The sequence below is a fragment of the Canis lupus genome, chromosome 5 (assembly GCF_003254725.2).
Source record: "Canis lupus dingo isolate Sandy chromosome 5, ASM325472v2, whole genome shotgun sequence".
In the NCBI taxonomy this organism is placed as follows: domain Eukaryota; kingdom Metazoa; phylum Chordata; class Mammalia; order Carnivora; family Canidae; genus Canis; species Canis lupus.
The window spans coordinates 33259591-33283097 of NC_064247.1; the positions used below are offsets into that span (position 1 = coordinate 33259591).

The window sequence follows — 23507 nt, forward strand, 5'->3', positions numbered from 1 at the left end:
ACTCAAGAGCTGGTGCTCAAATGGAAAACCCACTCTACTTGATCAAGCCACAGGACAGGGTGGCCTGCCTCCAGGTGGCAAACCCACTCACTGAGAGGGAGGATTCTTCCCCAAGCACCACACAGAAAGCAAAGGCTCTTCATTTTAAGTTTTTATTTAAAGTCACATATAAGGTTACTTTACTCCTGCATCTTCTCAATGGTTTCTTCCTTATATTTGCCCTTTTCCTTTCCTACTTGGCGAGATTTGGCTTTACGCTCAAGGATCTTTTTGCGGTCTTTGTCCAGTTTTAGTCTAGTGATAACCACCTGCAGAAAAATAAAACATGTCTAAGCTTTCAACAGTTACCAGCTTCTCAAGCTAACCAAAGTCAGACACACGTTTGTTTCTATTGCAATTTGAGGATCATTAAGTTGGAATAGAGATGTAGCTTCAACCCACAAAACCACAGTATGTTGTGACAAATCTGTTAGAGGCCTCCAGATGATGGTAAATTCTGGTCTTCTGAAGGAAGGTGAGGAAAAGGGTAAGGGGGCACTGAACCAATATAGGTCTGGGAACCTGAACCGAAAGGAAAATCTCTGCCGTCAGAGAGCTTGTATTTCCGCAAACCAATCCAGTGGATGCACACCAGACTTTGATATATAGAAAAACAGGGCAATATGGGGACGCTAAGGACTGCTGCCAAGCAGGGGCTAAATCCTATAGGGTGATCAAACGAGGCCCTACTGACAAGGCTACATACAGACACCTGAAACCTTGAACACAGGATAGTGAGAGACATCAGACCATAAGTACTGTATGATGTCACTAATAGGTGGAAATTGTAAAGTCAAACTTGTGAAAACAAGAATATGGTCAGCAAGAGATGGGGAACAGGACAGATGTTAAGGGTATGAACTTACAGTACAGTAGTGATACATACCCAATATTGTATCATAATCACCAAGCTTGCTAAGATACTTATATAGCACATTAAAAGTGTGAATTATCCCTACAACGGCAATCCCTTTATATACAAATCCTTTTATATACAAATCTATTGAACATCTTACACACCTTTAATTTACACATTATGTTAAATGTATTTCTGTAATAGGAAACATGGGGCACTTGGGTGGCTCTGTCTGTTTAAATGTCTGCCTTTGGCTCAGGTCACGATCTTTCCGGGTCCTAGGATGGAGCTCCATGTCTGGCTCCCTGCTCAGCGGGGAGTGTGCTCCTCCCTCTACCAAAGACATAAATAAAATCCAAAAAAAAAAAAGAAGGAAACAAAAAAGACAAATACCTGAAAAGAAAGGAATACCTAAAGAAAGTGAAGAGTTGCTTTGGTAAAAGTTACAGCAAGTACAAAGGTACAGGGGCAGAACAACTTGGAAGTTTTACAGGTTGTGTTTCTTAATTTTAAGTGTGCCTAAGAATCAGAGAGCTTCTTAACATAGATCCCTGGACCCTGCCCCCTGTCCCCAGTAGAGCTGGGAACAGAATGTGGAATCTACCAGGTGGGCCAGGTGATGCTGCTAACAGAGGACACACCACGATTAACATGGCTGGAAGAGGAGCCAGGAGACCAGTAGACCAAGTCATGAAAAGAGGACATCTACAAGTGGCTGGTGAGGGGATCAAGACCTTGCAGGCCACTTTGATGGGAACAGATGGGATTCTGGATATAACCTGACAGCAGCTAAGGGGGTGGGGGTGAGTGGAGACAAGCTGCCATACAAGGTAAGGATGGCAAATAGTGAACAAATTCAGAAGTCTGAACATATTAGGTTTGCGGTTATCAATTAGAAATCCAAGCTGAAAGGCAAAATAAGCAATTGGGTATTGATATTTGGGTTGGAGTCATCAGCCTTTAGAGGTCTGAATTCCTCAGAATGAAATATAACAGATGAGGACTGAGCCACAGTGAAGGCAATCCTACGCCGTGCTGTCTTGAAAAAACGAAGAATGTATCCTTGGATTGGTGACCAGGACAACAGCCTATCTACTGGTGGACCAAATATAAGACTGGCGATGCCTAGAAAATGGCCCAATTCCTTGCTCTCAGGAGACACACATAGAAGAATTAAAGGGAAGGGTCATCACGCCTGTAATCCTTTGGGGATAGGGCAGGGAAGTAAGGAACATGGGAAAATGCTAGTAGTGAATTCCAGCTCAAAGAGATGCAGGAATTTTGCTCCATCAACCCTTCAACTTTTCTGTAGTTTGAAAAAACAGATTTATGGCAGCACCAGAAGAACTTTTAAAAATTGTTAGAAAAAAACTTGAGACTGCAATATCAGAGAATTCACATTCAAGCCTCAGACAGGCACCTACTATGGCAGACCAGAATTTCTATCCTTGCTCAGACACTACCACTATCGACGAGATCTTAGCTTCTGGGCTTCGCTTTTCCCATTTGTAATGGCTTAATACTTTGCAGGGTCATAAAGTTGCCATACTACTTACTTGGCTTTATTTATTTATTTTTTAAATATTTGTTTTCGGAGGGGAGGGGAGGGGAGGGGAGGGGAGGGAAAAAGGAATCTCAATCTGACTGTGCCGAGCAGGGAGCCCCATAGGGAGGCTCAATCCCAGAATCCTGAGATCATGACCTGAGCCAAAACCAAGAGTCGAATGTTTAACCCACTGAGCCACCCAGGTACCCCTGCTTACTCAACAGGGTATCAGCTCCATTTACTAGAAAAATTACTGTATTTCTGAGATTTTAAGATTTGTTCACTGTGACTTTTGAGGAAAAAAATACATAAAATATACACGATGACTGTTAAAGACCCCTCGATTTGAAAAAATTTCCAGAACTCCATTCAAATACTGTATGTTTAAGACTAGTTCCTAGCATGGCAAGCCGTGCCCATGTTGGGATGTTGGCTGGACAGGGTCCGGTGTGGACAGCCCCTCTTACCAAAAACGGCTTGGTCAGAAAAGGGGCTACCCCCTTGCCTGTCAAGCAACACAGGGTCGTGGAGAATCTGGTCCTAAACCATTCAGACATCCTGCTTCTGGGTTGGGGCTTTTTTTTTTTTATAAATTTTTATTTATTTATGATAGTCTCACACACACACAGAGAGAGAGAGAGAGAGAGGCAGAAACACAGGCAGAGGGAGAAGCAGGCTCCATGCACCGGGAGCCCGACGTGGGATTCGATCCCGGGTCTCCAGGATCGCGCCCTGGGCCAAAGGCAGGCGCCAAACCGCTGCGCCACCCAGGGATCCCTGGGTTGAGGTTTTGAATGTAGCAGAGTGGCTCCCTTCCCGCGATCTACTGAAAGTCCACGCTTGACACAAGGGTTTGTAAAAGATAAAAGGAAAAAAAAATACTGCGTTCTAGAACCTCTAAAATCAGGGATTCTATTTCTTTGGGACGGCTCTGCAAACAAGCTATCACATTTGCTAACACTTCCGGGAACTTCCTTCTCTACCCTCGAGCATTCTCAATAATACCTACCTTGCTAGGGTGAATGCCCACGTGGACAGTTGTGCCATTTGCCTTCTCTCGCTGTACTCGTTCAATGTAGATGACATACTTCTTCCTGTAAACCTGGACTACTTTGCCGATTTGCTGACCTTTGTAGTGTCCCCGCACAACCTAAATTAAAAAAAAAAAAAAAAAAAAAAACACCCCAGAAATATTAAGATTAACCTTGTGAACCAAGAAAGCTACAAATCATATAAACATCAGATCTGCAAGACCTTTCAATCTTGAAAGACTTAACAGTTAACGGAAACGTGCCAGTAATTCTCTCTGGCTTTAACCTGCAAATAAACCAAAGTATAGTGATGGACAGCGCATCCATCAACTGGTGGTCAATAAGCAGCAGTGGGCTTGGTAAAAGGTTAAAAACGAGCACACTTCAGCTTTTCATAGCAGGTTGACAACAAGGAGCTTTTACTTCATCTCGAAGGAAGCAAGAGGCCATAAAATTAAATCCACAACCCATTCAAACGTCCAACTCAGTGCCAGAGCTGGCAGCAGCAAATACGTATGGGAACCAATTTTTTGTGCTCGCTTCGGCAGCACATATACTAAAATTGGGAACCAATTCTTTCCCAAAGTTTCAGTTTCCTACCCAGGAGTCCTAGTGATCACATTTGTCAGGCAGCAACACAAAGTGCTTCTGCACAGACGGTTCTTTACAGCTGCAGATTTCCTCACATTACGAGATCTGGAAAACAGAGACTACCTCCCGCATCCACTGGCAATCCTGGCACCAGCACAGTAACAACCAGTGGCTGTTCTCAACCCACACCACTATCTGGGGACTTTTTTTTTTTTATTTAAATGGGCGTTAACCTCATCCAATAATACTGGGGACAGACAAGCTGCTTTAGAGACTTGCCTGAATCTTATCAACAGCAGCTGCAGGTTACAGCTAAGAAAACACAAAGATCTTCACTTAAACTGATTTGATGAGTTATTTTTTAAAATTTTTATTTTATTTATGATAGAGAGAGAGAGAGAGGCAGAGACATAGGCAGAGGGAGAAGCAGGCTCCATGCACCGGGAGCCCGACATGGGATTTGATCCCGGGTCTCCAGGATCGCGCCCTGGGCCACAGGCAGGCGCCAAACCGCTGCGCCACCCAGGGATCCCCAATTTGATGAGTTATTTACTAGTAAACGTAATACCACCACGTTAAAACTATTGTTCAGTTAGGGCTTCTGCATCTGGGTTCTGATTCAGACAGACTTCTGTAGATTGTCCTCAAATGCATCTTTGGTGACCAACCACACCAAGAAAAGCTCATCACAAAGTAATGTCCTGGGGCAGGCCGCCTGCATGGCTCAGGGGATGAGTGTTGGCATTTGGCTTCAGGCATGATCCCAGGATCGAGTCCCACACTGGGCTCCTTGCATGGAGGCTGCTTCTCCCTCTATATCCCCGGCTCTCTCATGAATAAAATCTTAAAAAAAGCGGGGGGAGGGGGCAATGCCCTGGCTCTGAATCATCTCTCCTCTTCTGATTAATTATGTCCACATTGTGACGTTTGGAACAATCAATACTTTTTCCGGTTAGATTTTCTAAGATTTTATTTATTTAAGAGCGCCAGCGAGACAGTACAAGCAGGGTGAGGGTCAGAGGGAGAAGCAGACTCCCAGATGAGCAGGGTGTAGGACATAAGCCTGGATCCCAGGACCCGGAGATCGTGACCTGAGCTGGAAGGCAGACACTTCACCGACTGAGCCACCTGGGCGCCCCCCACCCCCCGTTTCATTTTTCAGTTTCCTGTTGCAACCCTGCTCTGGTGCATCATTCCCCGAACACAATCCCTCTTCCAGGCCAGATGTGCAGGACATCCGCCAGGATGACCTGTATCACTGCACCCACTTGCACTTCGTCATCCTTCCGGATGGGCATGGACCGCACGTTGTACTTCTGCCTCAACTCTTTGGAAAGCGGGGAAGACATGATCTTCCTGCGAATGTGGGAAGGCGCATTGAAATGCCGCTTACGATTCTTGCTCCGGTCAGAAGTCACAAACGGATTGAACTTCATGTTGGCTGCAGAGAAAAAGCAAAAGACGCGTTAAAAACCCTTAAAGTGATTGCACGATGTGGTCCGGTTTCCAGACAGGTCACAGCAACGTCACCTTGAGAGGGTGAGCAAGCTCAGGACACGGTCACGTTCTCCCGGGATGCTTCCTCCACAAACATACCCGTTCTAGGTCACACCCTCCGAAACTCCGAAATCCCGGCGGAGGAAGTGAAGACAATTCGCACCTCCATGCGTGAGAGCAAACCGGACCCACAAACTCAGTCACTCTACTAGCACGTCATGCTTTGCAAAGACCAACAACGTCCACACGCTGTGAACTCGAGTGAGAGGACACTGAGCTCCCGACAAAGTGCAGCGTTTCCTCCGTCCCCAAACCTGGGAAATCCCGGGTCCCAAAAGCCGCCTCTTGGGCAAGCGGGGCCTGGAAGGCCCCCCGGCTTCAACAGAAAGCTATTTCGAGACCATTCTTTAAGAAACGACCCCGACTAGACTTCTCTCCATCCGCAAAGAGCCCTTCCCCTCCAGGCGCCGATGCCGAGTTCTCAAATCCCCTCTCCCCGTCCCTTCCCGAGTCCGGCGGCCCTCAAGCTAGCGGGAAAACAGGTCCAGATCATCCTAGCCGCTCTCCCTGGGTGCTATTCGTTCGCCGGAAGAGTATCGGGCCTCTGGGGTCAAAAGACACCGCGCCCGCGAAAGGATGGCCGCGGATTACTTGCACTCGCATCGCCAAAACTCACCTGCGAGCGCCTCAGCGATGGCCGCAGAAGGGAAGAGAGCCACACGCTACTTCCGGTTCTGTAAGTTTACAAGAGATCTCGCGAGACCGATCATCGCCAGGAGCGAGAGAGGCGCGGGATTTGAATGACAAGAGGAAGCTGGGAAAGAAATGGATGACTAGTGCCCCCCGCGGCCTGGAGGGGAACTGCAAGGAGCTGCAAAACCGCGTCTTTCAGACCCTGGTGCCTCCCTGGGCAGGTCCAGGAAGGGTCGTTCCCGGGCAGGTGGCAGGAGCTGCTCAGAGCGTGACTGTCCCCCCGTGCGTGGTGAGGGAGCGGGCGCCCCCTTCTCCGAGAAAGGACAGGTTGTAGTAGCGGCCGCCAGGTGACCGCTACTGAAGTGGGTTCCGTGGACAACGAGCTCGCCAGCCCTTGGATGAGGGGCCGTGGGGCCCGCCCCAGATTCGGCTGCAGCCGCACACCCGCCTTGCGAGGGTGGGGACCCACGATCCTTCCCTCGCCCCAACCCCCGCGCCGGGAGGCCTGAACCTGCATTTCTAACGAGCTCGCAGGTGACGGATGCCCAGGGTGCAGGTCCAAGACCACACTTGGAAGGAGCCTTTGCAAGGGGAGAACTGTGCCCCTAAGTGTTACTGTCCGCTGTCATTCAGTTCAAGGTCTGGTGGAAGCAGGGCAAGGGGGTGTGCTGCCTGCAAACCGCTTCTGGGGCAGGCGGCAGTGCTTGGGGTTAACTCCTGCAGCTTGCCTGGCCGTGCAGCCGGTGGGGGATCCGTTTCCCTCGAATGAATAAAGCATTATCGTTGAATGAATGATGCAGTGTCACACGGATGGAAGACACGCATTTCACGGTCATAATAGGACGTAGTGAGCTTGCTGAGTCCTGGAGACACTTTTCCACTCACTCTACATTTCTAACTCCATATATATATATATATATATATATATATATATATATGTATTAAGATTTTATTTATTCATTCATGAGAAACAGAAAGAGAGAGAGGCAGACATAGACAGAGGGAGAAGCAGGCTCCTCACAAGGAGCCAGATGCGGGTCTGGATCCCAGGATCCCCCGGGGATCACAATGGGCCAAAGGCAGGCACTCAAGCCCCGAGCCACCCTAGCATCTCTTTTAACTACTTTAATCCACCAAATAGCCTTGTGATGCTGGTACAGTATTATCGTTCCCACTGTACAGATGGGATCATTGAGTCACAGAGAAGTGAGAGGAACTTGTACCAATTAAGTTGAACCCATAGGTTATAGATGAACCCATGTAAGCTCTTTCCAGTCCCTTCTGATTCGATCCCAATTTCTAGGACTCCATTAGGTCAAGTCAAAGAGTAAGTAACTTGGGGATGCCTGGGTGGCTCAGTGGTTTAGCGCCTGCCTTCGGCCCAGGGTGTGATCCTGGAGTCCCAGGATTGAGTCCCACACGGGGGTCCCCGCAGGGAGCCTGCTTCTCCCTCTGCCTGTGTCTCTGTCTCTCTGTGTGTCTCTCATGAATAAATAAATAAAATAAAAAAAAAGAGTGAGGAAACATGTCTTTGAGGAGCCAGAGTTAAGTCAGTAAAGAACACAGGGTTTTCATGATTTAAAAAAGTTGTGTTTTAAATATACTGTCAACAGCCCCAGATTTTATTCTTAATTGAAAAATTCAGTGAGACTACCTCTATTGCAATTCTTTTTTTTTTTTAACTTTTTAAAATGTAAACTCTACACCCAACATGGGGTTCAAACTCACCATGCCAAGATCAAGAGCCATATGCTCCAGGACTGAGCCAGCCAGGTGCCTCTGCAATTCTTTCCAACAAATGTTTATGGAGCGTCTTTTGCTGCCATCCCTAAACTGGACACTGGACTTAAAAAATGAAATTAGTTAGAGCTTCTACTTGCAGGAAGCTCATTGTCTAAGAGGAGAGATAAACAGTGAAACTAGCATTCATGGGACCCCAGGAAAAGTGCTTTATGAGCTGGCTGCCCTTGGTGGGGTTTTTTTCTTCTTTTTGAAAGAGAGAGAGCACAGAGGCAGAGAGAGGGTTAAGCAGGTTCCATGCTAAGCCCATTGCTGGGCTGGTTCTCATCATCCTGACATTATGACCCTGAGCTCATGACCTGGGCCGAAATCGAGAAGTGGCTGCTTAATGGACTGAGCCACCCAGGCGCCCCACTTTTACTAGTTCTGTGCTTCAGGAATAGGAGAGCATTCTGGGGTCAGGGAAGACTTCTGGGGTGAGATCACCCTTGGCTGAGTTTTGAAGAATGTTAAAGTTAGCTTCATGAGGCAGTAGGAGTAGCTCTCAGGAAGGCTTGCAGCTGTGAAGCAGCATGACGTGTTGTCTCCCGGAGCTAGGTCCTTGTGGCTGGAGTGAGCAGCGTTCAGAGAAAAGCCCATGAGGCTCCCACCTGATCTGAATTTCATTTGGCAGCTGAAAGTTACAGGGAGATGCTCAAGGCTCCTGCCTTCCTACCTTGTCTTCCTCTCTGGTCTTCACAGACTCATCCTCTCCCTTTTTGTTCTTATTAGATTCCCTAACCCCCTCTTTTCTTTCTTTCTTTCTTTCTTTCTTTCTTTCTTTCTTTCTTTCTTTCTTTCTTTCTTTCTTTCTTTCTTTCTTTCTTTCTTTCTTTCAAGTGTTATTTATTTAAGTAATCTCTATGCCCAATGTGGGACTCGAACTCACAACCCCAGGATCAAGCATTGCATGCTCTTCTGATGGAGCCAGCTGGTTGCCCATTCACCCCCACTTCTTCGGGTCTCCCCTAGCCTCTTCCTCTCTTCCCACAAAGGCCCTCTCTGTTGTCTCATCATCCTCATCATTCTCTGCTGTTGCCCTTCCCTCTGGAGGCCTCCTTAGCTCTCTCTCCCCATGCAACACTGAGTCATTGAAATTAAACCTTCAGGCCACCATTTGGACAGCACAGCCACTTTGTGTGGTGCGAAGATTGCCAGGGTACAAATTGCATGCACAGATGCAAATTACTGGTGGCCTTGTTGTGAAGTCTGTTTACCTGCATAAATGTCTTGGCTCAGCTCTGCATGATCCTCTGGCCACCTAGCCTGGCTGCCCCTCCACTTCCTTACATGTCTCTTACATGATTTGACAAAGGTCCTTTTATTTATTTTTTTAAAGATTTTATTTGTTTATTAGAGAGAGAGAGCACAGCAGGGGGAGAGGGAGAAGCAGGCTACCCGCTGAGCAGGGAGCCCAATGCGGGACTCCCTCCCAGGACCCCGAGATCATGATCTGAGCTGAAGGCAGACGTTTAACCCACTGAGCCACCCAGGTAACGGTGGTGGCTTTTAAATGGACTCTGTCAGGTTGTTTTGAGGCTGGTCTTTGCGAAGCCCTAAGACAAACTGGCTATTCAGATTCTACATCTACATCCCTTGGACTAAACTTTTTTTTTTCTAGACACCAAACCATCCCATTTCTTCCTTCCTTTCTCCCTGCTTTCCTGCCTTCACTCATGCATTCTTCAAAGATCTCTCCAACTCTTACTCTTTACCAAATCCTATGCCATGCAAGCTTCATATACAAAGACCAGTAAGATACAAAGACCAGTGAGATCTAGCCTCCCTTGAAGGGGCACGGTGTCTAGAAGGAAGAAATGGCTCTGTCAACAAATGGGCATAACACAGCGTCCCTGGGAAGATGACGGGATGCTGTCCATTTTTTATATTAAAATTATTCATTCATTCATTCACTCATTCATTCATTCATTCATTCATGAGAGGCACACAGAGAGAGGCAGAGGGAGAAGCAGGCTTCCTGCGGGGAGCGTGATGTGGGACTCAATCCCAGGACCCCAGGGATCACACCCTGAACCGAAGGCAGATGCTCAACCACTGAGCCACCCAGGTGCCCCAGGATGCAGCCAATTCTAACTGAAGTTGGATGTGGTGAGATTTCTACAGGCGAACACTTAAACTGTTTCTGGAAAGCTGGGTGAGAGTTTTTCAGGTAGACAAGAGGGGAAATATGTTCCAGGTAGAGGGAGCCACCCAAGCAAAGGCCTCGAGTCCTACACCAACAGAACTTGTTGGATCTACAAATAGTTTGTGTTGCGAATCAGTTTGTCTCAGGTAAGAGGAGGATGAGGGAAGTTGTGAGGACGAGGCCAGGTTATTCTGCCCCCCCCCCACAAAAAAAGGACATCTGGACTGATGAGGGTGTCAAAGGGAGAAGTGAAGAGACTCACAGGGCTGTCTGAGTCATTGCAGGCTTTGCTGAGGGTGGAGGTCATGGGATGGTATCTGAGGGGCATAGAGACTCCTGGGAATCCTGGCCCAGGGCTCACCAGAAATGTATGGATCCTTACATTTAGCTTGGTAGGCTTATACTGTGCAAGTACTTATTAAAAGTAAAGGTTAGGGACGCATGGGTGGCTCAGTGGTTGAGCATCTGCCTTCAGCTCAGGGCATAATCCAGGGGTCCTGGGATCGAGTCCCACATCGGGGTCCCCGCAGGGAGCCTGTTTCTCCCTCTGCCTCTCTCTGTGTGTCTCTCATGAATAAATAAAATCTTAAAAAAATAAAATTAAATTAAAGATTATTGTGAGAGGAGGTAGCAAAGTGTGTGTGCATAATCCCAGGCATTCATCCACCCGTCTATCTACTTATCTAATGGCATCTTTCTGGAGTGTCCTGACCTCAGGGTGGTTGCTTAAAGCAAAAGCTTATACTTGACAAAGGAAAAGAAGGCAGAGAAAAATCCAAACGGGCACATTAAATGATCCAGCCCAAAGATGTCCATAGGAACTGAGAAACACTGAGTCAAATATGAAGCTTTTTTTTACCTCCTTCCTGTTAAGCAGGAGATGTCACACCTCTAACCAGACAAGCCAGCCCTGCCAAACTGGTCGGTAGCTGACACTCTTGAGCTGCAAGTAGGGGTAGTCAGGTAGTCAGGGGCAGTTCTTGGATGTTCTTGGGGCCAGCACCTCATGGAGTAACAAGTGTGGATGCTGAAAATATCCCTAGCATCGGATAGCATTTTTCAATTTAATTTTTGAGTAAGTAGTACCTTTGCTTGTTTCAGAAAGTATCAAAGCGGGGGCGCCTGGGTGGCTCAGTGGGTTAGGCATCTGCCTCAGATCATGGTCTCAGGGTCCTGGGATCGAGACTTGCATCTGGCTCCCTGCTCGGTGGACCGTCTGCCTCTCCCCCTGCTCATGTTCTCTCTCTCTCTCTCTAAAGAATTTTTTTTTCTCCAAAGAGTTTTTTAAAAAAGTATCAAAGGGAAGGAAAAATCACCCCCGTCTTGTCCCATCAGTTATCATCCCCTTGCACAGTTAATCACCGTGACTAGTTTTTTTTGCGATCTTCTCAATTTCTTGATGCATAAATAAGCACATAGGAATGTGAGGGGCACCTGGGTGGCTCAGGGGTTGAGCATCTGTCTTTGGCTCAGGTTGTGATCCTGGGGTCCTGGGATGAGTCCCACATCGGGCTCCTCACAGGGAGCTTGCTTCTCCCTTTTTTTTTTAAATTTTTTTTTAATTTTTATTTATTTATGATAGTCACACACACAGAGAGAGAGGCAGAGACACAGGCAGAGGGAGAAGCAGGCTCCATGCACCGGGAGCCCGACGTGGGATTCGATCCCAGGTCTCCAGGATCGCGCCCTGGACCAAAGGCAGGCGCTAAACCGCTGCGCCACCCAGGGATCCCTTGCTTCTCCCTTTGCCTGTGTCTCTGCCTCTTTCTCTGTGTCTTTCATGAATAGATAAATAATATTTTTAAAAAAGCACACATAGGAATGTGAATTCTTACTCCCCCCACCCTTCCACAATGTTCCACACTGTGTTTTTCCCATTGGCCACTGTACCTTGGAGATACTCTGTGGCAATATCCACAAGTTGATCTAGAGGATACATTTCTAGGATAGGACTTTCTGGATCAAAAGGTGGAAATGTTGATAGCTAATGTCAAATTTCCCTTCCCAGGGGCTTTACCCATATACATCCCACCACCGAACCTGCTTTCCTTCCTTTGGCGGCAGAGTGGGTTTTGAGTCCTTCAGGGTTTGACAGGCTAACAGGTGAAAGTTGGGACACCTGTAGAAGTTTTAATTTACATGTCTTTCACAAGTGTCACCGACTAGATGCTTAAGATCCATTTGCATTAGTCTTTTCTGAGCTGTCTCTTTCATCTAATGTGGATTATCCGGAAAGTCCAAGCTCAGCGCTTTGCACGTGCATCGGTGATGTCTCTGCAATCTTTGAGAAAATATACATATACCTTTATTTATAAAATAGCCATTCGACATTCTCTGAAAATAAAAGAAGTGCCGTCTGGGAGTCACCTCTGAACAATATGAAAACACTGCGGGTATTTTGAAATCAACTTTTGGCAAATGCAACGGAATCTGAGAATCACATCCCCAGAAATTCATGACGTTGTTTAAAGCAGCCTGGCTGAGGTTAAAACAAGACTCATTGGAGTCTTTGTAAATTTAGCATTTTTAGTCCTATAATAAATATATTTCCCATGAACCCACCTGTATCCCTCCCCAAATAGCACCTATGTGCTTCTCTAGTCTTGAAAAGAGCATAAAGAAGACCATAAGTGTTTTCAATCAGCTCTCCATGTGTCCCAAATATCCCCTCTGGGGGGGAACCCCATTCCCCAGGGGTCCCCAAATGGGTCTGGGGACTTGGGAACCAGATAAAAGGCAGGGTGCTGTTTCTTTCCCCACCGATAGCGACCTTTGCCGAGGGAGGTATAAGTTGCAGGGGGACTTAGCTGCTGGCACGCCTGGCTTGTGAACAACCACCTGTTTGAGAGAGGATCTGGAAGTTTTTGTTGTTTTTAATTCAAAAATAAAGATCATGGCCCTTACTAAATAGAAAACAGCTGTCTGCAAGTGACTTGCCCCACAGGCAAGACCCAGTCTGAGGCTTCTTGAGTGGCCGTCCCTGCGGAGCCCTAGCACAGCCCAGGGTGGGGTTGGCAGGAGCTGGGGTTCAGCATTTGTTGAGACAGTGGCGTCCCTGACAAGCACACCCATCCTTGCCCAGCTGGGAATCCGCCCAGGGAAACTGGCCCAGCTGGTGTGGCCTCTAATAAGTGGTTGGGTCATGAGGAGGAGGAGGAGGACCTGGGCTAGGAAGGAGTGGGGGCAGCCCCTAGGGGTTAATTTGCCCGCATAGCTCTCCGCTGACTCAAGTCTCGGCCTTCAGGCTCCCCCTGTGCTCCTGGCCCACCAGTCCATCCTTGGGAACTCCAGGATTCAAACTTTGGACCACTCCTTGGGCTTGGGAGGCTTGCAGAGACCTCTAGCCTCCACTCCTGTGCCTTGATGTTGCCACATTCCCCAGGATGATGCTTTCCTGTCATGTCCCCCAGAAATCCTAGGCCACAGCCTCTGAGATCAGCTTCTCCACCAGCGAAGACCTTACAGGCTGGTGATTTGGGGGCGGGAAGGCATATACTTGCCCAGCTGTAGGCTCATGGGTGGTTGCTGAGATCCTGGGAAAGGTGCTTTGACCCCTGAGCCACTCCTTCTGTTTGTTCCTGCGAGCCAGCTAGAGAAGCCTGGGTGGGAACTCTGACCTGGACGAGTCCTGCCTTGGAGCCCCCATCCAGCCACTATAGGGCCCCATCTGGCCCCACCTGGCTTCAGGTGGGTCACCTGGCAGATAGGGACCACATCTCAGGGCTGGTGACCCCATAGTACGAGGGGGACCACCTGTCTTCCCACCTTGCTCAGTTCCAGCCTGGAGGAGGGGGAAGTATCTTTTGAGGATAGCCCCCCATCCAGGGGGGGACATAGCTGTTGCTCCCAGAAAGGGTTGGCACCCCATTTTGTACCCTGGATGCATGGAGTTTGGGTTTGGGCCCAGAGCTCAGCTCCAGCCGTAGAGATCATCAGCGCCCAGCCTCCCCCCATGAGGCAGGTGGTGTGGGAGGTGGGGACGCCATCCAGGGTCCAGACTGCTGGCCCTGGGGTCTCGCCCCATCCAGGCCCCCCCTCCCCCGCCAGCTACGCTCAGCCCAGGGTGGCGCTCAGGCCTGCTTCCTCACCAGCAGCACCCAGGGCAGGATGGCGGCCACCACAGCCACCACTGCGACGAGCGTGATGAGCAGCAGGGCCCGTGAGCGGCAGCAGAAGGCCCGGCCTGCACTGGGGGCCGGTGACGCCTCAGACAGCTCGGCCAGGCTGCGGCGGGGCAGCACGCTGTCCTGCTCCCCCAGGGGCATCCCGTGGCGGCTAATGACAAAGACCTGGGGCTCCCGGACCAGGCCAGGTGGCGGGTCTGAGGGGGGCTGGGCGCCCTGGCTGGGGGCCGGCCTCCACACCTGGGGGTTCGTGTGGCCCAGGGCGTCGGGCAGGCCCATGGGCACGGCCAGGGTCTGCGAGCTCCGGTCCAGCACCGAGGGCCAGCGGGAGCTCTTCTTGCTGAGGAAGGTGACGTAGCGGCAGATGGGGCAGACGATGGTCCTCTGGACCTGGCCGTCCACGCGGGTGGAGAGCAGGTACTTGACCAGGCAGTCGTGGCAAAACACGTGGCCGCAGCTCAGCGTGCGGCTGGCGCCCTCCAGGTCGCGGAACTTCTCGTAGCACACGGGGCACTCGCTGCCCGAGCTGTCTTTGCTCTCTCCTTCGGACATGGCCACTCTGCCAAGGCAGGGCCTTAGCTGCGGGAGGGAAGGGCCGGGAGCTGCCAGCCCTCTCCCTCCTTCCCAACTCCCTCCCACCTGCCTTCTGCCCCCCTCTCTCTTGTCCTCCTCTGCTGCCCCTCCCCAAGTGCCTACTCGGCTTACACTGAGACTAGGACCTAGGGCCCAGGCCCCTTAGGAGGAGATGAGGGGGGCACCTCTACAAGGGGCTTTGGGAGACCCATAAGGAGCAACTCCAGCCCCGGGAAACTGGTTCGAGGTACATGGAATGTGTTGAAGTCTGACCTCCCTGATACCTCACCTGGGCACACTGACTTGGTGAGGTCATCACCTCACCTCTTCCTGCTTGGATGCCTGCAGTGAAGGCAGCAGGACCCAGTTCCTAGGGGAAGCAGGCAGCTAAGCCGATGCTCCCCCAGACTCAGCCCGGTCTCCAGTGTGGCTGTCCCCAGAGTGGTCATTTCCTAGAAGATCCTCTGCTGCTCCTCTATCTCCCTGCTCAGGGATTGGCTGATCCATTGGATCGCATCCAGCCATTGGATTGCATTCCTCTGTGCTAAGCGTGGCTATAAAGCAATGACTGTTTTGAAAATAAAGCTCAGAACTTACACATCCAAATGCCTGCTGGCCCTCTGTGTAGTCACGGCAGGGAGCTGTGGGCTCGTACCTCCGCCTGCCACAGCTCACTCATTCTTCAGATTCTTACTGCGCTGCCTGAGGCAGTGAGAGAGAACCTCCTGGTTAACCTTGGCAAAGGCAGATTTTCATCCTTCGAGGATGTGTCTGATATGTTGGAAATGGCCAAAGTCACTGGGATCGAAGCCTGGTGAGAAAGTACAGGAGTGATCAATGGCATGATACTGTTTTAAATTGAAGATACAGTCACCATAAAGTAATTAGGTGGGTTTTAAACATAATCTGAGACCCCAAAGGTGTTCTCAGCAACAGCAGAATTGTTGGATTAAGTACACAGCTCCTCAAGATGCTGGCTTTGAAGGCAGACACCAGATGTCCAGATGTATGTCCAAGTGTCCTCACTTAAGAGTCCAAATGTCCTCACTTAAGATTCCCCCATATCAGGGCACCTGGGTGGCTCAGTGGTTGAGCATTCTGGGATCAAGTCCTGCATCAGGCTCATCTCAGGGAGCCTGCTTCTCCCTCTGCCTGTGTCTCTGCCTCTCTCTGTGTCTTTCATGAATAAAGAAATAGAATCTTAAAAAAAGTCCCCTGTATCATAACTGTGTAGACTAAACTCATCTAGGTTAGCCTCTTTAGAAGGAATTGTGATCACCTGTCTTTGACATTTTCTTCCATCAAGGATGTAGACAAAAGACACCTGAACACACTGACAAATAGAACTCTGTGCCAGCCCCTAGACTCAAGAGATGACATAATGGGAACCAGATCAGTTACTAGAAAAAACTGTAGTTTCTCAAATCATAAATCTTTTGGCATCTCTCTCCTCTCTTGGCTTGGTCCTAAGTGCATTTTGCCAAGTTGAAAATGCCCCATAAGGAATAAGGAGCAAAAATATGTAAAGGTGGGGATGGGGGAACTGGGACCTTGAAGACAGCTCCAAAACCTTTTCAAGCTTTGGTCTCTGGGTGATCAGTGTGGCCCCCAGGCTGGGGGTGAGGGTTTCAAATGTTCAGACTCTGGAACTGAGTTCAAATCCTTGATATACCTATTATTGTCTGTATGACCTCAAGCAAATTGTTTAACCTGAGCCTGTTCCCCATCTCTAAGATGGGGGTAATAGTATTGTTTTCCTCTCAGAGTTGTTCAGAGTAATTTTTTTTTTTGAGATTTCATTTATTTGAGAGAGACAGTGAGCATGAGCAGGGGGAGTAGTAGCAGGAAAGGGAGAAGCATACTCTCTGCTGAGCAGGGAGTCCAATGTGGGTCTTGATCCCAGGGCCCCAGGATCATGACTCGAACCAAAGGCAGATGCTTCACCTACTGAGCCACCCAGGTGCCCCTGGAGTTGTTCAGAGTATTAAGTAAGCTAATATGAGTGAAGAGTTTGGCACACAGTACATGCTTAACAAATGGTAGATGTCATTGTTAAGGCCAGCCAAATCCTCTAGCATCTATCTTCTTCTTCTTTCCAGTTGTTCTTATTATGTAGATGACTAGAAAAAAAAAAAGTAACGCACATCTCTGACAGAGGGAAGCCCCCGTCAAATTAGAGTAACTATACAAGATGATGAAGATCTGTGGCTCCCGGGGCAGACTGGACAACAGGTTCAAGGAGGGATTAGATAAATGATGGGCAGTAGATAACAATCAAGATGGTGAATCCAATGTTTCTGTCATTTCTGTTTCATAACACACTTGCAGATGTCTAAACTAAACTGGGGTTTTCTCAAGGATGACCATGATTCTCTTAAGCCAACTTCTAATATGTCCTCCTGTATCTCACAGTGCCCCACAGGCATATGGCAGCAGTTCCATCCATCCATTGATCCGTTGATCCCTCCATTCTCCCACCCACCCATCCACCCATCCATCCAATTATTCAATAAATAGTTATTGCGCTCCTGCTGTGTGCTAGGTACTGACCTTTGGCATCGAAGATAAGCCGGTTCAAGAAGGTCCTTCATGAAACTTTAGAGTAGTGGATATGTATAACTGGTTTTGAAAAAGAGATTTTTTTAAAAAATTTTATTTATTTATTCATGAGAGACACGCAGAGAGAGAGAGAGAGAGAGAGAGAGAGAGAGGCAGAGGGAGAAGCAGGCTCCAGACAGGGAGCCCGATGTGGGACTCGATCCTGGGTCTCCAGGACCAGGCCCTGGTCTGAAGGCGACATTAAACCGCTGAGCCACCTGGGGTGCCCAAGATTTTTTTTTTAAAAGAAGGAATGGTGATAGGTAGCTGAAGTTGTTTGAGTAACTGAGAAGTAGGTATCAAGGTAGGCAAGAGAATTAAAGCAGATAGTTAAAGAATGCTAGGGGAAGGAAGGGCTTTTGAGGTCATTTAGTCAAATCTAGTCTTATAGGGGAGCAGAGGTAGGTCCAGAGAGGAGGAAATGACTTGGGTGAAGTCACTTGGGGAAGGTGACAGAGAGGGAGATGGCAGAGAGAGAGAGAAGGACGGAGAGAGGAAATTCTATAGATGACATAGAGAACATTAGAGGGTTGTAAGTAGCTATGTAGCTGAGTCAGGAAGCACTATCCTCCTCAGGAGGAGCAGGGGAGGGGGGAGGAGAGCCTCTAATAGTCATTGGAGTTTGAAGAAAAGTAAAAGGGATCCAGGGATGCAGAAGACATTCCAGGTCCCCACTGGTGGCCTCCCTGGGCAATCCTTTCTTCTTCCTAGGCTTCAGAAGAGGCACGTCACTCATGCCTGGACAGTGCCACCCATCCCCACCTTCTACTCACTTCTCTTTCTCAGTCTTTCCCTGCCCACTCCCTCTCATTCTCTTGATTCCACTCATTCTTGCTCCTTGAGTTCTTCTCCTGGGCATGCCTCTGTCTTGGGTGCTGGGGCCAGGGTGAAGGCAACAGAAGAAATGCAAGGACCATGCTCTAGTTTGGGTGCACTCTAGCTCAAATACAACATGAGACGTTCTATGCCAAGAGGCAACCCCACTGGTGCTTTAGGAAATGGTGGGAGAGGAGGGCTGGAAAGTCTTTCTAGGTGAGGTGGGACCAGTGTCAAGCTAGTAATAAATAATTATAACAGCGACCATTTATTGAACACTAATTATGTGCTTGGCATGTCGCATCCCTTCCTCATGCAATCCTGACAACAATTCTGGGAGGTAGATATTATCCTCATTTTACAGATGAGGAAACTGAGGCCCAGGGCTTAAGTAACTTCTTCAAAGTCACACGGCTGGGGCAGGATAGACCCAGGGCGCTAGGGATTGCCAACTCTAGTGGGGGTTTGGATGTGCCTCCAAAGGAGAGCAGGGTGATGGAACAGGAGGTCCCAGCCCTCATACCTGTGCAGAAATACTGATTTAACAAATATCCACAGGGGGCACCTGGGTGGCTCAGTGGTTGAGTGTCTGCCTTCGCCTCAGGTTGTGATCCCAGGGTCCTGGGATCGAGTCCTGCGTAGGGATCCCCGCAGGGAGTGTGCTTCTCCCTCTTGCCTATGTCTCTGCCTCTCTCTCACGAATAAATAACTAATTTTTTTTTAATCCACGAATGAAAATACCTTCTGGGAGCTCCAGAATCCAGCTTTTTTTATGTCTAGCATATCTTGTAAAGTGGTTTGAAAAAAAAAGAAAAAGAGGAAAAGATTAAACTTGCTTTACCTTGGTAAAGTCCCTCCTGAGAGTGACTCTAAACAAGGTTGCCACTCCAGCCACTTGTGAGGCAAGGATTGGGCCCGCCAAGGGGCGCTGACCTCATGAAGCCCCAGTGCCCCACTTCACCCAGAGCAGCAGCCTATCGAGAGGGCTGTTTGGGGGAATCATCAGCCCAGGAGATTCCTGCCTCCCCACTTTGGGACTGTGAGCCCCTGAGGCAGAGAGATGCTTCTGGGCTTCCCTCCTGGATTTCCAAAGCGAAGCCCTGTGGCTTCGGTTGTGACCACTCCCCTAGATACCACACACACACACACACACACACACACACACACACACTCCCACACCCCTGTGGCATTCCAGTTTCAGTCCAGAACCTCGCCACGCTCTGGCTGGATCCCACTCCTTCCCCGCCCCCAGCCAGGCCCCCAGACTCACTTTGCTGGGATCAGCATCCACCTCTCCACCACGTCCTCCGCGGAGCAGATCTGAGCCACCCACAGGTGCTGGGCAGACAGCACGTCTTCCTGCTGCTGTTACTGTGACAGCCGCCGCTGAGGCATTTCCTAATGACTGAGCAGGTCTGGAGGACAGTGGAGGGAAGTGAATGTCGCCCAACCCGTTTGAGGCCAGGAGGCTCTTGGCGTTGCCCAGGGCTTTGGCAGCTGCTGGAGTCAGGTGATCTTGACAAGGATGTTCGGAGAGGAGCCCCCAATCTGAGGGGGAGCCCAGGGATGAGTCTCCCAGTGGAGGCAGTGACCCAGGACCCAGGGTGGGCTCCCTATGGGTGGGTCTCCCAATTCCAACAATAAGAAATTTATCCTCATGGTCCTTCACCCTCCCGGACCCATTTCAGTGATCCTCTTCTCAAACCCCTGCTCCGCTGCCATGCACTGGATGGGGGGGGGTCACATCAGCCTCAGGGAGGCCACAACACCCAATATCATATACAAATATCTGGGTGGTGTGTCCTTATGCATTTGCCATTCATCGAACACTCAAAGAGACTCAGAGCTCCCAAGACCAAACACCATGGGGGTAAAGAATGAGGCAGAGTAAACCAATGAATTAGAAACATGAACCTAAAAAAAAAAAAAAAAAAGAAACATGAACCTGCCTGGAAAGAAATCCCTGACATCATGGGGAATAGGGATAAATTTCCAAACAATTTGTAAAATACGATTCTATTTATGGAAATTATATATTTTTTATAGAGAAAAATCTGGAATATGATATATCAACCTTGAAAGTAGTTATCTCTGGAGGGACTTTCTAACTTATGCATTTCTGTGGTATTTGAATGTTCATCCTGCTTATTTTGTGATGAGAAATAAATAAACAAGAATAAGGCAGGAACAAAGAGGGTGACAGTGAGAGAACAACTGGATACCATTTGAGGGATTCTCTCCCAGTTTTCTCAGGGCTGGAGGCCCAGTCCTCAAAAAATTGGTTATCTTTTGAAAAAGGAGCTTCCTGGATCCAAGGCATAGTGTGTGACTTGCGTGAGTGTGACTCAGTAGGGTGCCCCAGGATGGCTCCTCCTGACCTGTCCCATCATGGTCTGTCTCCACGGGGACCCAGAGGCCGGTTGGGTAGGGTAGTCAAGGCGGTGCACCCAGCCACCTCGCCCAGGGACATGGGGATGGCTGAGTGCCAACTGTCACGACAGTCTCATGTTCTTTCTACAAGAGCTGAAGGGGAGGAGTTTCAGGCAGTCCTAGATTTAGCAAATAAAAATGCAGACTGCCTTGGGGAAATGTGTATTTCAGATAAATAACAAATACTTCTTTTAAGTATGAGCATCCTCAGTTCAGTAATTGGGACCTACTTATACTAAAAAATTATTCATTCTTTATCTAAAATTCAAATTTCACTGGACAATTTTGTATGTTTCATTCTGCATCTTCTCCCGTCTGAGAGGGCTCCCCGAATTTCTGTCCTTCCATCAGCACTACCAGGGGTCCCTTCAATAGTTTGGCTCATGACTCTGCCTAGGGCTTCTGGGAGAAAAGGAGACTCAGATACTCATCCTCTGTGCCCTGTATGTCCCTGGGGGAGGGGACTGATCCAGGCTGGCCTGTCTTTAGACTAATGTGATGTGACCCTGGGGTGACAGGAAGTTCCTGGAGCCCCCAAATCTCTTCTACTAGCTCTGCCATGAAGCTTGACTTTGAAGATAACTTTGAATGAATACTTATTACCATAGTCTGTTATGGTTTTGTGTTCCAAAATAGGAATTTAACTTTGGAATTTATATATATATGTATGTATAAATAAACATGTGCACATGTGTGTGTGCGCATATAGCCCTCCTGCCCGAGACAGGAAATATATCAGCCGGAGAAACCTTAGCTTTACTTTGTTAGGTTGGCTCTATCATCTTGCCCCCGAGAAGGTGGGACATAGGACTATTAGGTTTTGACAGGCAAAGGGGAATTAGCCATCAGGGAAGGTTAGATCACAGGTAAGTTAGCCAGAAGTACACTTGCTCTGTGTTTATATAAAGAGAATGTGCCATGTTCCTTTGGGTAAGTTACTTAATCCTTTTGTGTCTCAGTTGCTTCATCTGAAAAATGGGGATAATATTACCTACTCTCTAGGATCGTGGTGATTCAATGAATGGGTGCAAATAATGTGCCTGAAACCACGCCTCTTATATGTTAAGGGCTCGGTCAACATTACCCCCTACAATCATCATTGTCATTATCACAGCAAAAAGAGAAGGCTGCAGAGCGATAAGAGGACTTGAACAATTTTTACTTCGAGGGTCTGAGCCGATCTGTCCTGCCAATCTCACCACCCCAATTTATAGTGTCCTGCCTTTCTCAGCAGAGAGGACAAATGGACGCTGAAGGGTGGAAGGCTAGTTCAGCTCAGGGAGGGATGGGACCAGTGGCTTTTGCTCTGGTCAGGCCACATTGGAGAGTTGTGTCCAGTTTTGGGGACACATTAGGGGTGGTGTTGCTGGGGGACCAATGTGTGTCCTGGGGAAGAAGCCAGCTAGGTTAGGGATGGGTCTGGGGACCATTGCGACCCCATAAGACCTTCTTTGGAGAGACCTCTCTGAGCATAGGGAGCCTTCAGACAAGAATAGAATCCTGACTGAGGCTGGCTGACTTGACAAATGACTGGAAGTGTAGTTTGTGCATGCAATGAATGGCTGGATCAGGACAGAGGTTCTCAAATATCAGAATCATCTAGAGAACTGATGAAAGATACGGATTCCAAGGTCCTACCTCAGGACTTAGCAGACCTTGGGAGAGGCCTAGGAAACTATATTTTATATTAATTTTTTAATTGGATGGACAAATGAGTGGATGGATATAATGTAAGAATACTGCATGCTAGTGGAATCTGAGTATTGCATGTATGGGTTCTCTGTAAAATTCTTCGAACTTTGCTGTATGTTTGGAAATAACAATAAATGCTGGAACAATGATTTAATTTCTTGAATAAGTAATATATCCAGATTTTTAAAATGTGGGGCACCTGGGTGGCTCAGTTGGTCAAAGCATCTAACTCTTGGTTTCAGCTCAGGTCATGATCTAATGGGTCTTGGGATCGAGACTTGTGTCAGACTCTGTGCTTGAGGATTCTCTCCCTCTGCCCCCCTCTGCTCCTCCGTATTTGCTTGCTCTCTCTCACACATTCTCTCTCTAGAATAAAGAAATCTTTTTAAAAAATTTTTTAAAAGAAAGAACAAGTGTTAGAAGTCCTGCAGTAGAGATTCTCTCCCCTTCTTTTTCCTTCCTTGTCTGCCCATTTTCTGTGTGTCCCAAAAGGTCACCACTAACTCACACCCATCAGGGTGGCTATTATAAAAAACAAAGAAAACAAAATACCCAGAAAGAACCAATATTGGCAAGAACATGGAGAAATTCAAACCTTTTGGCACTGCTGGTGACAATGTAAAATGGTGCAGCCACTGTGGGAGACATTGTGATGGTTTCTCAAAAAACTAAATGTAGAGTTACCATATGCTCCAGCAACCCTACTTGTGAATCTATACCCAAAAGAACTGAAAGCAGGGATGCAAACAGATATTTGCATACCCCTGTTTATAGTTCACAACAGCTGGAAGGTGAAAGCAACCGACGTCCACTCACCAGCAGGTAAGTAGGTAAATAGCATGTGGCATATGCGTGTAATGGAATAGTACTCAGCTTTAAACAAGAAGAACATTCTGACACAAGCTCCCACATGGATGAATTTTGAGGATATTATGCTGAGTGAAATAAGCCAGCCATGAAAGGACAAATACTGTATGATTCCATTTACATGATGTTCCTAGAGGACTCTGATTTATAGGCACAGAAAGGGGAATGGTGGTGGCCAGGGACTGGAGGAGGGAGAATGGGGCATCATTTCTTAATGGGTCCAGAGTTT

The 23507-nt window shown here is 48.3% G+C and overlaps 2 protein-coding genes across 9 annotated transcripts; both read right to left on the reverse strand.

Moving 5' to 3' along the window:
- Nucleotides 1-138: 138 nt before the first annotated feature.
- On the reverse strand, nucleotides 139-6353 carry RPL26 (ribosomal protein L26). 7 transcript variants are annotated; one of them, XM_025428422.2, is made up of 4 exons: nucleotides 6237-6353; nucleotides 5314-5504; nucleotides 3451-3591; nucleotides 139-308 (listed from the first exon to the last, which is right to left on the reverse strand). In XM_025428422.2, the coding sequence occupies exons 2-4, from the start codon at nucleotides 5497-5499 to the stop codon at nucleotides 180-182; spliced, it is 456 nt and encodes a 151-aa protein (XP_025284207.1). In that variant the 5' UTR covers nucleotides 5500-5504; nucleotides 6237-6353; the 3' UTR covers nucleotides 139-179. The 7 variants fall into 7 exon arrangements, with proteins under 7 accessions (XP_025284207.1, XP_048966157.1, XP_025284208.1 ...); XM_049110200.1 differs by having other exon boundaries at nucleotides 5338-5504; nucleotides 6237-6352; XM_025428423.2 differs by having other exon boundaries at nucleotides 5332-5504; nucleotides 6237-6350.
- A 6107-nt stretch (nucleotides 6354-12460) lies between these two features.
- Nucleotides 12461-20191, reverse strand: RNF222 (ring finger protein 222). Of its 2 annotated transcripts, none has more exons than XM_025428415.3 (4): nucleotides 19560-20191; nucleotides 17426-17494; nucleotides 15473-15686; nucleotides 12461-14861 (listed from the first exon to the last, which is right to left on the reverse strand). In XM_025428415.3, exon 4 carries the CDS (start codon nucleotides 14852-14854, stop codon nucleotides 14249-14251), a length of 606 nt encoding a protein of 201 aa, XP_025284200.1. In that variant the 5' UTR covers nucleotides 14855-14861; nucleotides 15473-15686; nucleotides 17426-17494; nucleotides 19560-20191; the 3' UTR covers nucleotides 12461-14248. The 2 variants fall into 2 exon arrangements, with proteins under 2 accessions (XP_025284200.1, XP_035572112.1); XM_035716219.2 differs by having other exon boundaries at nucleotides 12461-14881.
- Between the last annotated feature and the right edge of the window lie 3316 nt (nucleotides 20192-23507).

Coding starts and splice junctions, on each gene's coding strand:
- RPL26 (XM_025428422.2), bottom strand. CDS start 5,499: ATGAAGTTCAATCCGTTTGTGACTTCTGACCGGAGCAAGAATCGTAAG. Junction 3,592..5,313: donor AAGTGGGTGCAGTGATACAG/GTCATCCTGGCG, acceptor TTTTTAATTTAG/GTTGTGCGGGGACACTACAA. Junction 309..3,450: donor TGGGCATTCACCCTAGCAAG/GTAGGTATTATT, acceptor ATTTTTCTGCAG/GTGGTTATCACTAGACTAAA.
- RNF222 (XM_025428415.3), bottom strand. CDS start 14,854: ATGTCCGAAGGAGAGAGCAAAGACAGCTCGGGCAGCGAGTGCCCCGTG.